We start from the raw sequence: 15,537 nt of genomic DNA, 5'->3' as shown, positions 1-15,537 counted from the left end.
ACGTAAGTGGTTAAGCTTTTCTTATCCCTGAAAAGATCTTTCTTGTATAATTTTTTGTTATTACTTCTGAGATCTTTGAGGTCTTCTGCAGGGCAGTTTGTGCTGTTCAGCGGTGCCCCAAGCTTAACAGCAACACTCGTGTGCCCTGTTGTTGAATACATTTAACCAAGCAGTGGCTGTGTGTGACTGGCTTTCCTGCTGTGAGTTCATGTGACGGTCTAATCCCAGACTATCTGCTACCTTCAGAGGACTTTCTGTTTTAATAGCACCCACTCTGAGAGCAAAGGTGAAGAGTATTGCCTAAATGGCCTGCCTGTGGCAGAAGGGGCTTCCTTGGCTGCAAAACATTCTCGGGACTGAGGGACAGCTTCTGTCTTAAACCTTTCTTTGTACCAGCAAATGACTCAACACATCCAAAATATATAAGCAGCTTTAACCAAGCAATTTAATGCCTCTGAGTGTGGTGGTGATTTTATTCTTCGATTACCCATTTAAAGACTATTTGGTAAAGTAATAGGTTATTGCTTCCTGTTTTGCTTGGTAGTCTCAAAGACAGTCGCTCTTTTTTTCTGCTTCTGAGTGATAACAGTGATTGCTGCTGCTTGATTATTTTCTAGCCACATGTGTTTTATTAGGTCCATCGTGAACCTTTTGCCAGTGAGTTTCCTTTTCATATGGGGACATGTAAACTTGCGGCATAGTCAAGTCTGACAAATTTGAACCAGCCAAATAAGTGAGTAATATTTCAAGCTGTCAAAGCGGGCGAATACTGATTAACTGACACACTCCAAAAGCTCTCACCAATAGCCACGCTCGGGTGGAAAATGTTTACTAAGCAAAATACTTGTTAGAAAGTCTTCAGTGCTTTAACTAAACTTTAATGACTCTGACCCTAATGGAGGGGTTTTAATGTGCCTCTCAAGCTGTTTCTTAGTCCCCAATTTTTTATCTTTAGCAAAAGCTTCCACAGAGACTAAAATTGCACCTGTAAACTACATTCTACTGGCCACTGTGATTTAACCTTCAGCCCCCTCCTATTAGCATATTTTATAAGGAGACTGAGGAAAGGGGAAAAGAGTTGAGGATAGAAAACGATGACAATATTTTGGCTTTCGGTACTGGAGGCAGGTTGGGAACAAGACTATGGCCAGTAACTATTTAGCAATAGCAGATGGTGCTATATGTCATATAGAAGAGAACAAAATTCTACTAAGAGGCAAGCCCAGACTTAGTCCAGGGAACTACATATTTTCTGAAACTTTGTGTTTGGATCCAGATACACTTTTGATTACACTTGATGCTAAATAGTAATAGTGACGGAAGAGAGAAAGGAGCTCACCTGTTGTTGTGGGCTCTGGATGTGTCTTACAAAGTGCCAGATGCCTTCAACTTCTGCTGGAAATCAAGGGAATCCAGGGCCTTGTAGTACCTGCTTCTCAAAAAACACCTATTTTTGTATTAAGAAAAATCATCGCAATCTTATTGTTAGCAATTACTTAAATGTTTATTGTTGTTGTTGTTTCTGAGGAAGGGATTGTGGAAAGGAGCAAGTAATGGCAGACAAAGAAGGTTCCCTTAACTGTATCATAATGTGACAGCAGCACTATTTAATTATGCTCTTCAATTTTATTTGAGAGACTTTCTTTCCCAGCTTTAAAAATAAAAAGCAACTTGTCTTTATTTCAGATGACTCTCTTGAGAAATTTCAAACCACTTGAGCCAGACTGAATTTTCTATGTTTTTTTTTTCCCCCTAATGTGAACTCCTGCAGCAGGAACACATTTGAGATCCAAAAACAAGTTTTACTCATGAGATGAGCCAAATTTATGTCTAAACTCTCCAGAAGGGCCCTGCTGCTCAAATTTTTTTCACAGAAGAATTTGTAATTTTATTGGAATGCTTGCAGACTTTCCGAACAATTATTCCAAAAGTTTGCTTTCTGCCCCATAAATCATGGTACATTCGTTTAATTCTATCACGGTTACAAAAAGAACTTACTTCCCTCTTTTTTCCTCTCGCATTTTACTGCTAATCCAATCTGCGCATGGTTAAGGTTTGTGAAGTATGATTTAATTATAGCCACTTTTTGTTTTCTTAATGACCTTGTCATTATTTATGGTTTAGTTCCATGGATGAGTAGTAAGTTTTATTATTAGAATGTGGCCCAAAGAACAGAGCAGCCGGCAGAAAGGCCATTTTTGCATATGTTAGCCAAATTAACTGAAAATCTCCTAAACTGTATGGTGAGTGTACACTGAACAGCTGAACTTTTGTACATGGTCGGGAAGGGATTTTAGAACCTCCTTTTCCTCCATCATTCTGAATATGTAAAAAGTGTCTCTTACATCTGTGGTGGTCGCACCGCTGCATTAACAAAAGAAAGAGAAAGGTGGTTCAAAGTAGCGCTGGCATGCGCGCCGTGATTACGAGAGAACAACAAACGCCTCCGCCGCTGGAGGCGGGCGGGCTCTTCCCCCGACAGCATTTCGAGCCTTTTGTTCGGAGCACACACGGACTGGTGCTCCCAGAGCCGAGCCGGCAGAAGTCAGGCTCCGGCTGGAGCAGGGAAAGGCTGCCAGCAGAGCTTGCACCAATGCAGGCTCCTGGTGGAAAGGCTGCCAGCAGAGCTTGCACCAATGCAGGCTCCTGGTGGAGAGGCTGCCAGCAGAGCTTGCACCAATGCAGGCTCCTGGTGGAGAGGCTGAGAGCAGAGCTTGCACCAATGCAGGCTCCTGGTGGAGCAGGGAAAGGCTGCCAGCAGAGCTTGCACCAATGCAGGCTCCGCTGCCGTCGCCGCCCGCCCGCACGGCTCGGCGCGGCGGGGCTGGCACAAAGAGCTGCTGCCCTCTAGTGTCCGGGGCCCGCCCGCACAGCTCGCTCGCTCCGGCGGGGTCAGGGGGCGCGGCCGGAGCGGCCTGCCCGCGGCGCTGCCTGCCTGCCCTTTCCTGGCCGTGCCCTGCTGCTTTTGGCACACCAGGGATGAGAGAATGAGATACACCGACACCCAGTGCACTGCGAGCGCATACTTCCTTTCCTCCATCTCCTTCAAGGGCGTTCAGTATATCCAAATGCAAGCATCAGTCCACCCCTAAAATTTGGCATGCTGATGCTTTCTGTGCACTTGGGTTTCTTTGATTACAGTATCTAGCTAACTACAAAATTTATGAGTCTGAGTAATTGAAAAAAAAAAATCTGCTTTAATTTTTCAACATTTTTCACAGAAAGTATTTAATTATAAAGTCAGCATTAATTCTCTCCATGACAGTAACAATGCAAAACTGGTAAAGGTGCACTGAAGAGACAAAAGCATTTGGTTTGGAATTTTTGTTTATTCGGTTGTGTATTTTTGTTGCGTGCTTTTTGTTTCATTTTCACTAGGAAGAGACATTCCAACCCCCCAACATATTTCTCTGATGATAGTTGCAATGAGCGTGGAAAGATTCCAAAGAAATCCCAAGTGCAGAACCTTAAATTGTAACAATGATACCCAGAGGAGTATGGAACTGGTTAATGATTTAAAGTATTATGCCCTAAATGCTCCTATTTTAGCCAACAGTAGAGAATCTGTAGACAGCACATGCCCAGATCAAAGCTGATCATGTCAATGTCATTCAAGGAGGGAAGGATACCCTCCTTTCCCCCTGCTCTCCCCCCTACCCTTTTTTTAAACAAAGTATGACATCTGAGGAACAGTGTGTTGATTGTTCCACTGCCAGGATACGCATAATGGAAACATTAGCTCCAAGATAACTTTTAATCTGTCAGCCTAATGGCTCCTTAATGTGTAGAGGGCTTTAAATGTATGTCAGCCAGGGCTGTATAAAGTAATATAGTTTGTGGCCTGAATGGATCTAGATGACTCCTCACCATGACACAATATGGTTTATTATTAAGTATCAGCTCATCAGCTTATTCCCACGGACTTGGACAAGCTTCTCAATTTTCCAGTAACAGATTATGTGAGAAAAAGCTTGCAGTGCATTTTTTTTTTTTTTTTTTTTTTACTTTTTCTTTCTCCCCACCCCTTCCAAATTACAAGTTTCTTCCCTAGTTGCACTGGGAGCCCTGAAGTGTATTTACAGCAGGCTGCACTTTATCACACATCAGCTTGACTGCTAGTTTACACTGAACATTTATGCAGCTTCCTTGGCCCAGGATGCAAACTTCACATCTTTGTATTCCTATCACCTTCATTGCAGATTTTTCCAACATCCCCTCCCTGTTGACTGCTTTGCTCCCCCCTCCCCTACTCTCACTTCCCTGCATACTCCCCCCCTTTTCCCCCTTCCCACAAACAGGCCAGTGAGACTTGACATGTCACAGCACTTGTCTGTGCAGGATACTTGCAATAATTCAGAGTGTTAGTTTGCCTTCTGTGATTCCTCTCAGCTCTAGCTTAGGTGTATAATTCTAACACCATTGCTGTAAACTGGATACAGATTTGATTTTGTGTCTTTCAGTAATTTCTTTCTCTCTGAAAGACCATTTAGTGCCCCATGCTGTAGGGTGTCCAGAGGAAAATGTTATCATTTTTCGGCATCCCTGTGCAGGGAGCAGAGCAGAGGTGATTCATCTCCTCTGAATGGGAAGGTTACCTTCCTTGAATGTTGTTACCCTCAGAGAGAGGGGGGAGTCAGGATCAGCAGTTTACTACTGAAGGTATGTCTTCTTTCTCCAGGAAACCTGCAATGGCACCTCTTTGGGAGTATTTGGGGGCCACTCTGTAAGGACTGTGGTCCTGGTGAAGGAATTTTGCCTTAGCCACAGCTAGCTGTGTCCCCAACCTTCTCAAGCACAACCTCACCCCTTTATGCATAGCTACTTTTTGAAAAATTATGCAACATTTTTTGATTACATTTAGCGTTTCCATCCTCTTAAAAATTTTTTTTTTTATAACATAAGGAACATAAGGAACATTAATATTTGTGCATTTTTTATGTGAGCACTTTTTTTATGTGAGTACGTTATGCTAATATTTTAGGGAATTCCTCTGGGTTTTGTTCCTTGCTGTGATATTTCAGGTCTTTTTAAGATTCTTTTCCACAGCATTTAGCTGTGGCACAACCAAAGGCATTCTTCTCTGTTGTATTCTCCTCTTTCTGTATTTCTCCTTCTTCTCTGATTGAAGTAGTCTAGCTCCTGTGTCTTGACTCCAGCCGGGAGCAATCTGGAAATGTGGTTGCAACAAAGAGATGAAATGGTAGCAGCCAGAGAACCCATCACATTAGCAAGGACAGCTGCAGCTCCTCAGTTCTTGTCCTGTGTCACGCTGCAGTTTGTGAGCTCAGTGCTCCCCACGCTGGCAGTGCTTTGTGTGCTGGGGCCGAGTGCAGCTCTGAGTGGATCTCGCTGGTTTGCACACTTGGCTGCTGTGGGGAGTACTTGGTGACCCAGCTGATCCCTTACACCTTTTCTTGTCTTCCAAGGGATCTTCTCAGATCCCTGTGTCAGAGAATTCATAAGCTGGATCATATTCAATAGAAACAAGTATTCTGTTTCACCAAAAGGAAACAAAAATAAGTTGTCAGCTAGACAACTAGTTGAAGTTATTAGAATTTCCAGGTAGATAAATGCAAACTGAAAACTTACTAAACTCCTGTACAAAAGGGTTTGCTTTTGTTTTTTTTTTCTTTTCTTCCCCCCCCCCCCCCCCTTTACATATCCCTTAGATAAAAAGATTTTTAAGAGTTTTAGATTAACTTGACTCATGGAGGTGTTTTGCCTAAATCAGTAGCATTATAGACTTAAAATTGTTCATAGATAGGTATTTATTCTCCTCTAAATGTTGTCAGTAGGGAATTACTTTCCTTTATAGGAAGTTTATATTAATATTTAAGGGAATTTCACAGCTTCTGTTCATTAATTGTAGAATATGCCCAAGTGCCTATGAAAAAAATGATAATGGCATTGATATTTCATCCTGAAGGGTCTCAAAACAATTTACAGATTGGTAGTATAACCACACTGAAATGCACCCAGCTTCTTGGTGGAACATGGCAGCTGTTTAATAGCCCATAGCAAAACTATGCAACAGCAGGTTGTGCAAAAAGAGATGAATATGGATCAAATACAAATTGGCAGTGGAGGATTTAGGTACTGTGCTCTAATTAAAGTTAGGTGAAGTGGAATTCCAGTGGAATATTGAGTCTGTGTATGGAGTGCTACACTTTATCTGACCGCAGCTCCTATGGCAGGCCCTGTGGTTAGTCCATGTGAAAGACAGGTAGAAGGCTGCTAGCTGAAATGTACTCCCTGATGGATACTGCAGACCAGTGTTTGACAAACACATTTAATTGTGAATACTTTGCTGCTTTCACTTGCAGAGGGCCTTATTAAAAACATTTGATGTTAAAATGGTGCCTGGTGGGGATGTTGGGCAGATGTGGCAATAGGTTTCGATGGGGGTGGCAAAATTTTTTGGCTTGACTATTTAGTTTTAGTAATTACTTTTAAAAGAAAACTGAATGCTTCTGGAGGAAGCCGTGTTGCTGGAAGCTGCCCAAGTTGTGATGACTGAGAGGTGGGTTTTTCTAAATGTGGAGTATTAATGTGGTAGGAAAAGGCAACAAGATGCTACCCGACAACAATTCCCTTAGATCACTGTCAGCTTAAGATGAATTTTGACCTGTAACTAAGGCTGTATGATCTATAGGTCTAGCACTTCCCATTGTAACTTGTTTTTACCACTTCTAATACAATACATCTGCAAACCTTTTGTTGCTCTAGCAAAGTGTATAGAGGTCTAAAAGCACCATATCTCTCTGCAAAATATGCCAAATTTAAAAGGAGCTAACATGACTTGGACTTTTTCACATGCTTTAGTGTGCATGTATGTATGTATTTATTTATTTGGATAATTGGGTTTTCCCTCAGCTAAGGAAAGGCTGGTGTTGCTGACATTACAATGTGTTTGTGAAGAAAGACTGATACCACAATGCATGCAAGCAACTGCAAGGTCATTACTTACCCAGCATAATTAGAACATCCATTCCGAAGGATGGAAACATTTAAAAGATAAAGAGTGAATTTAAAAATTATTCTTCCCAATGCAGTTTTTTCATAATTATAGTTCTAACAGCTTGTGGTGATGGTAGAATCAGCTACTTAAGAAAAATTAGAAGCCTCATTCAGGGAAGATGATCCCTCAAGAGACCTTGTGTTGTCATTTCTTAAGAACCTTGAGCAGAAACCTCATTCTGGATGCTGTGTATTGTTTTGATGTATAGGGGGTATACTTAGCTTATTATGGCCAATGCTGGATATTTTAATTAAAAACACAAGAACAGCCACAGATGTATTGTTTTCTCCTCATTCTTTCCCTTGTCTGTGTGCAAAAGAGCAAGTGTACTCCCAGCCCTGCAAGGAAAGAATACCATAGCAGATAGGCAGAAAAAAAGCAGTAGCTTTCCTAAATTCACATGTGACATATCTTAGCATCAAAATTCTCATTGCAGCACACAAACATTTTGCAGTTCTCTGAGCTTTCTGTAGTTGCCAAAGGGAGGTGGGACATAAAGAGGAAAAACAAAGCAAAACAAATAACCATGCCAGTCACCGCATTTAATTTATGAGCAAGATTATTGTTTTACAAATAACCTTCATGATAAACAAGGTCTCATGGCAACATTTTCAACTGTGCTTTTATCAAGGCTCTCTGAGCAGCATGTGTAATATGCCTGGCAATCGAATCACAGCTGTGTGCCTGGGTAGGGAATCTCTGCGGAGACAACACTTCCTTAATTTAAACAATTGTAGGCTGCAGGATTTCAAAAATTTCAGCTGACTTTAACTGTCACTAGCCCAAGCACCTTTATCCCCAGGCGAGCAGCAGCAGCTGGATTTCATTTCCTGCTGCCAGACTGTCCGACATCTTTGCTGAACATCCCGGGAACAGAGCGTCTTTACTTTAAGGATTTTATTCAAGGTGACAGCTCCTCACACTTTAGCGTTCAGATCACCTCAAGTAGCTGAGATATCAGTGAAAATGAGAGCACTTCTCCAGCAAACTCCAAATTTAGATTGACTGAGGTTATCCTTAGGCCTCTAGACCCAGCCTCCACGACAGCACAGGCCTGCCAGTAACTTTAAAACTACAGTGGAGTTTGTAATGATGTCTGGGGAGAAATATTCTGCCAGAGCAGTGGAGGATACTATAAGCGATAGGAAATGATGTCAGATTTAGTTAGGACTGGAGACAGTGTTAGAATATACTTGGCATAATATGGCACCGGTATCTCTGTCAGCATCTCTGTTTTCTGTCACCGCACACAATCCCGGGCCTGTCTGTAGCCCTGACAGTGTCTTTTCAGATCAGGTTATTGCCAGCTTGGAGACTGGCTCAGCACAGCACCATACAGCCTCCTTTGTTTGAAGTCTGCCCTTTTGTCATTAATGCACTTGATGTCTATTTAAATCTGACGGTGAATACAGTATCTGTTTTCCTGTCAGGAGATCATTGACAATATTAATACCTCATGTCCTTGCCTCATTTTCTAAGCACTGACACCTAGCTATAGTCTCCAACATTCATCAAACAGCACTCTCTCACCAGCATCTGTATAAACAGTCTTGCTTCCAGTCCTTAAGAAATGCAGCAGACCTCAGACAAGACTTTTATCAATGCCAGTGAAAAAGGAGTCCAAAGAATGTCGTTAATAAACTGCTCGTATCCTTTGCATTTAGGGCTCTAAATGTCCTTGTTACCAACTTGGGATATCTGTTTAGGGAAATAAAAACTTGGTTGTCATTAGACTCTTGTTTAGGAATGCTGTTATCATCTTTTGCATGTGGAAACTGCTTCACTAGTGAAATTATTGAAATTGAAATTATTGAAGAAAGCTCTATGCAGGAGGGGAAAGTGATCAGGCACTGCACTGATCCCACTGTATAGTCCCCACTGTATTTGTATTATCCTGAAGAGGAAAGTTTTTCACAACAAATGAGAGGCTGATCTATTTCCCCGCACAACCCTCACAGGAACATGTTACCATCATGATGTCTTAGAGACGAAGAAAAGCATGGGTTTAGATTAATCTTTCATGACCCATGCCTTCCAAAGCTTTAGTAGCTTATCTTGTGTATCTTAACTATATCCAGATGCTATACTGAAAAACAATGGACAGAGAATATAAAAGCTTGCATAGTTAATTCATACTGCAAGTGGGAGCAGTAACAGCTGTGTGAGTTCTGGAAATCTAAAACAAGAAAGAACTGAAGATCTGCTCCTCCCCTTCTTTACCCTTTATGTAAGGCTGTGCTTGTCTCCTGTGGGCTAGGTTATGTTTGCCCTTATGGAGGTGAGCTGGATACTTCAGTGACTGCTCTGGTAAGACACTCCCAAGGCAGAGGAGACCCTTCCACCTTCTTTCTGTTCATGGGAGATGACTTTAATTTGACTATACATGTCTGAGGGCTCAAAGAGCAGCTCTGCTAGTAAAATTTAGCATCTTTGAGGATGTTCACAGGTGGGATGTAACTGTGAACTTACGCTTTCACATACCACTTAGTACCACCAGAGGGGATGCTTTTGAATAAGGTAGTGAGATTTGCAGGTATGTGTGTCTCACCCACAGCAGTTAAGGCTTCCTCAGGCATCTTTCTGCATGTACTCACTGTGAATAATGTGCCTTGCCTCCCAAAACCAGTATTATGGCTAATTATTGAAAGCATCCCGCATGTGCAAATATTTAGCGTAATTTAATTGTGTTTTGCTCATGGGATGTTGAAATGTTGTTTGAAAAGATACTTTGGAAATGTTTTTATTGAATATTTATTGGTTTGTATAAAAATGTTGGAGTCTGGGGAGGCCAACTGTGCTGGCCCATGTCTGTCGATGGCTTCCCATATAGATTTCAGCCACTCACTTCAGCTCTCTGTCACTGAAAACAAGGGTGGTTTAGGTGCTCACAGTATGACTTTGGAAAAGTTTGACAGGTTTTTCCAGCATCCACATTAAACTGTGATTATTTGCTGTTGGTTGGTTGGTTTTGTTTTGGTTTTTTTGGGTTTTTTTTTTTCTTTTTGCTTTCAATCATCAGGAAAACTTTTTAAACACATAGCAGGGAGACACAGAAAGCAGAGACCACAAAATATAACTTCAACCCAGATTGTCTGGTTTTTTAGAAGCAGGAGAGAGGTACTCTGATTTAAAACACACTATATGATGTTTCAGTGTTATGTAGTTCTAGTTTTGAAGATAGTCATGGATGTATGTTTAACAGGATAGGTCATGTAGGTATTTGAACACATTTTTCCAGAGGGTTCAAAACTGCTGATTGAAATGGCAATACTGAATATTTGAAATACACATTCTTTCTTTCTTTTACAGGACAAGAGAAAACTGCTCCTTTCCCTCCTTCAAATTTCCCAAGTTATGTGTTTATTTCATATTATTCTACTTCAATCCTAACTGTAATTAATTTCCTTTTTATTGTAGGCATTTTGGGGAAATGTCGCTACATTTACTATGGAAAACATTCCGAGGGCAACAGATTCATCCGAGATGACCAGCTATAAAACACAGCGCTGTTTTGTGCCTCTTCAGTCCCTCCACATAAGAAGCACAAATCACATCTACATTTTAAGCATGTAACTAAAGTCCTCTAGTGCCTTCTGCTGACTTTGCCAAGCCTGTCAAGATCATCCTTCTATCTTAGTCTGAGTAGTCACATAGAGATTGACATGATTGCCTTTAAGCAGGTCCCATCCACCAGCGTGACAGACAGCTGCAGCCGAGCACCCGGCCTGACAGGAGGAGCAGGGTGATGGATTGCCTGGTCCAGAGCTGCTCGCAGGAGAGCAGGAGTCACACCTGGGGCTGGGCTGAGCCCGCTCCGGCCGCGGCGCCTCCAAAAGCACCGCGTTTATCTCTGCCTGGCCTGTTGAGCCAGAGTGGGTGCTGATATCAAAGTGTTTATAAAAGACAGAGGCTGTATTTTCAGATGAAAAAGGCCTTATCTGTTCTTATTTTTTTCCCTGTGAATTAAGTGCTTGTGTTTCTATCATCTCATACATGCTTACACAAATCCTTTCACAGTTTGGTAGTACACCCACCCACCCCCAAAATGAGCCTAGATGGATTATTTTTTCTTTCAGCAGGGAAAAATATATGTCCTGAAAACAATCTGGCCATGCAAAGCACTGTCAATCTGTATAGATGTTTATATGCAAAGGAAAAGGATTTTAGTAATTTCCCAGACAAACAAATTTTTCTAATTCTTGAATCACATCTCATCGTTTACTAGCTCTTGCCTTCAGAAAAGTGAACATTTCTTTATGTTGTAAAATAATGCCATAGCTTAACTGTTTACACTTGGAAGAAGTCCTCATCAGTGATATTGACAGTGTGTATTATTCCTGGTTTATTGCACAAGCTATTTTTAACTTTTAGGGATTATGTTTAGAATTAAATGCGTAAATTTTGGGGGGAAAGTGCTTAAAAGGAGTGATATAAATCTGCCACCAGATGGGTGTGATTATTCAGAGGGGAAAAAAGTCAACACAAGTAACTGGTGGAATTGACACAATTAGCAACTTTACTAATATATTAGAGAGAGTTCTGAATAATCCCTTTTGATATCTGTGTAAGGCTATTGTCAAATTTTCAGTCAAGAAAATAAAAAGGCATGGCAAATTTTCTGTTTTTCTGATAAAGAGGTTTGAAATATTTAGAATCATTAACTTGTTACTGTGAAAAAAACCCTCATACTTCATGCATATATTGTGTTAAATCCTACTTGATACAATGGGATTGGCCAAGGAATATGGAGAAATTCTGACTTCTTGGCTGTTCCAAATGCATTCATATTGATCCCAGTTGAGAGCTATCAGTGCCTAGCTGTTCTTGGTTTGTTTGAAATTACTTGGTGGTCTTTATTCACTTTCCTGGTTAAAAAAAAATACAGTCTTTAGAAACTGTCTACTTTGGAGGCTTTTATCAGCTGGCATTACAGGTGGAAGTGAACTGAACATGGAAGCCAGTCGTGAAAGCAGATGTGACTGATGAAATAGTGAGGCACTGGCTGAGTGCCAAAGGAAAGCTTGCTGCTGCTCAGCATTTTAGACCTCACTCAGTAAACGGAAGCCTTTGCTCACTCGGCAAGTATATAATAAATCTTTAACAGATACTTAAAATCACTGATGAACATAGAACGATCCAGTTCACACCACTTGTAGTTCAAATGGATCTCTGAGCTGTTTGATTGGTGTCTGGAAAGCACGTTCTAGCCACTGTCGTGCCTCTTCTAATGTCATACATGACTACAAATGAAAGGCCAATTCACACTGCAAATCTGAGGAGATACCAGATAAATGAAAGCTACATGCCTTTTTCTTTAATCAAAAATATTAACAGAAATATTTAGGGCACTTGTCATCTGTTTTGGTTACCAAAATAACAGCAATCTTAGTTTGTTCCTACATGAGGCCTGTTTTGAAGCCTCCACACATTTTGGCTATGGCAATGTTTTAGGCAGCAGGATTTGGAATAGGGATGTTTAGAATAACCTAATGTCACTTTCAGTCTGTTTGCATATATGTTCTTGTCTTTATAAAAGGCTTTAACCCTGCCTCAAACAATAAACAGCACTTGCAAACTGACCGCATGATTTTTCCATCTTTATTTTGCTTGTTTACTTTTCCTAATGTCAAAACCATTTGTATCATTTTCAGGAGTGTTTTTTTCCTAGCAAAGCTTTGGAGGCAAAAATATTTTTGGAATGAAATTTAAGCAAATTCTCTTCCACTTTGGATTTTGTTTTCACCTGGGGAATGAGGTACCTAGAATTAAATATAGTAAAGCCCTAATAGAAATCTGCTTGAAGGGAATTCACACTAAATGTCTCTAATTCTGGAAAATCCAAAAGAAAATCTGTGAATAATTATTTTGTATTACTAGCATGTATTAGGATATTATTTAAAAACATGCGTGGATGTGTATTACTGTTTATGCAAACATCTTTTTTTCTTTTTAAACATGTAGAGCATTATATTTTCAGACGTGTTCTGCTGAAATTCTGGTTAAAGAGATGGCAGAATTTTCATACCTAGGGTTGCTTCCTATACTGGGTTCTTTCCTAAGTGGGAACTGTGCCTGAATTTCTTAAATGAACAATAATTTAGGATGAAAGTTACAGTGAAGTAATCTAGGAAGAAGTTCCACGCTCTTTCCTTTTCTTCCCCTTCTCCATATGTCGCACATTTTTGCCTCTCAAGATTAACTAGGCTATTAAAAAAAAATATTTGCCTGCAAAATTAAAGATATTTTAAAATATGTACGTTTCAAAGGAACTGCTCCAGTCTTAGTTCTTTGTGTTGTAACTTCAGTCTTAGGTTCAGTCTTGAGATGACCTTTGCCTTTTGTCACACATCACGTCTTCACGAATGAATACTAGGAGGCGAATGTTTTTACTAGGAGATGCCTATATAGAAGCGGTGCTTACTGCATTTGTAACTTTGCATATTGAAAATGTTAATACCTAACCTTAAAATTAAAAACCAGGAAAAGATCCAAACTAGAAATTCACTTCAATGTCACGAAGATAAATGACCTTCAGTGAAAATCCTGCTGTTATGGATACACAAACTTAACTTTAGAGCACATTGGCTTTAATTGAATCTGTTGCATGCATAAATGATTTATGGGATTGCTGAAAGTATGTCACCACTGAAGCCTCTTTTTTCTGCTTTCTTAGGGCTGAGTCTCAGAGTATTTACTCTAATATTTGCCTTACTCAGACTGTGAGTATCTTTGAAGTCAATGTGTTAGCCATCAGAATTAGAGTTACTAAGTTTTGGAAGGCTGATAGGCAGCCCTTTTTAATACATTTGTTCTTTGAGCAGAACATTACTTGATTGTTGAGTGTTCAATTCTCCCATCTTTACAGATGAAAAATCACTGTGTGCTGGTGTACCATTGCTCCTATTTAAGACAGAAGAAAGAAATGAACAAACCTGTCTGCTTTTGAAAATTTTTTCTGTAAAATAAAAGGGTTCATTTTCTGCCAGTGGATGTATTAGTATTTTTTATTCCTGCCAACAGTTCGAGTATATTGGGAAATGTTTGCCCCCAGCAGAACTTTGCTGGATGCAGCCTTTGTGGTGAAGTTCTGAATCAGCCCATTTTATACTGACTCACATTGAGTCTTACCACATATTTCTTCTTAATGTGGTGTGATAGTTGGCACGTGAATCTCTGCTTGCCCACTTTGGGAAAGTTTATTGTCTTTATTCTGTAGATCTGTCTGTCTTTTTGCTTAGTTAAATGGTTGGCATATGTGAAAGAAAGAGATGAAATTCAGCTTTCCAGAGGTGTAACCATATAGCCAGATTGACTCTTTATGTTTTACATGGATTTCAGAATATCTGTTTATAGGTTCAGTCTGCAGAATCTTACAGCAAATCAGGTGGTAAGAAGTCAGGGGTCTTGCATGGCCTGCTAGCTGTTGTCCTCTGTTCCTGAAGGTCTCTATCTGTGTCATTGCTTCAATTGCCATCTCATTCCACTGCAAACAATGGCACAAAATAGGTAAATTCTCCCCTTTTGTTTTTAAAGTGAAATTTCTGCTTCTCTGCTCATAGTATAACAATTGAAACACACAGTTTGCTTTTTTGGTGGTTTTATATCTACACATGGTAACTGTTACCTTTCACTGGCTAGTCTTTTTCTGCTATGAAGTTGAAATTCTATTTCCCCTAGTCTTTTCTACTCCTAGTAATGGGAATAAAGCAAAACAAACAACATATGATTGTGAGAAAACAAGCATTTAAAAATGTTACTATGGGACCATGCCTACGCTAACAACTTTGAGGAATAGGTGTGTAGGCACACAGTTTGTGGTGATTGGAGTGGGGCTGAGCCTCATCCCCAGTGGGCACAGCTGTGAGCAGCAGGTGAGCAGCACTGACAGCAATGAGCCATGGAGTGCCCGGGGGCACTGACCAACACCAAAGGGAACAGAGGGCACACAGGGGCAGTGCATGAGCAATCAGGGGTGTCAAAGGTTGGGCTGAAGAATAAGAAGTGTTCATGCCTGAAGTCTTCTGATCTGGTGTGGTGTTACTCTGTTTGGGCTGAGGCTTTCTGATATTTTATGGTGATATTCTGTATTGTGGCCATCTCAGCTGTGACATGTGCTGTGGCATATGCTGTGACACAGGTGAGCATTGTTATTCACAAACACATCTAAGTGGTTTGATGGACCAAGATTGTGACTTGAAGCCTTAGAGTTAGCCTGTGAATGTGAGCAACTGATGGAGCCTTTGATTTCCTTGTGCCTCTCTCTTGGCTAGAGAAAGTTGTTTTGCCTAAAATACTCATTTCTGCTACTATTATCCAAATACCTTACCAAGGCCTTGGATCGTATAAGAGTGAGGCCTGAGAAAAATGGCTTCTTCCAGTGATTTATAACCTGCTCTTAAGAAGTCTTAAGAGTATTTTCTTTGGCATTTGCTATGTGAGAACATTCAGGATATACTCAGCACTCCTACTTCATCAGAACTGGCTGAATTAATATATTTTCCGTATGCAGTTCAAAAGCA

General features: G+C 40.5%; 1 protein-coding gene across 1 annotated transcript in view; it reads left to right on the top strand.

The window, feature by feature from the left end:
- LRMDA (leucine rich melanocyte differentiation associated) overlaps window positions 1-13,219 on the top strand; it is a 607,211-nt gene extending 593,992 nt beyond the window's left edge. The window contains exon 7 of the mRNA XM_041476220.1: window positions 10,436-13,219. Within this exon, the coding sequence (XP_041332154.1) occupies window positions 10,436-10,515 (80 nt within the window). The 3' untranslated portion in view covers window positions 10,516-13,219. The remainder of the gene's footprint in view (window positions 1-10,435) is intronic.
- Window positions 13,220-15,537: the final 2,318 nt, after the last annotated feature.

The sequence above is a fragment of the Pyrgilauda ruficollis genome, unplaced genomic scaffold (genome assembly GCF_017590135.1).
Source record: "Pyrgilauda ruficollis isolate IOZ18807 unplaced genomic scaffold, ASM1759013v1 scaffold11, whole genome shotgun sequence".
Lineage (NCBI taxonomy): Eukaryota > Metazoa > Chordata > Aves > Passeriformes > Passeridae > Pyrgilauda > Pyrgilauda ruficollis.
This window is presented reverse-complemented; position numbering and strand designations above follow the sequence as displayed.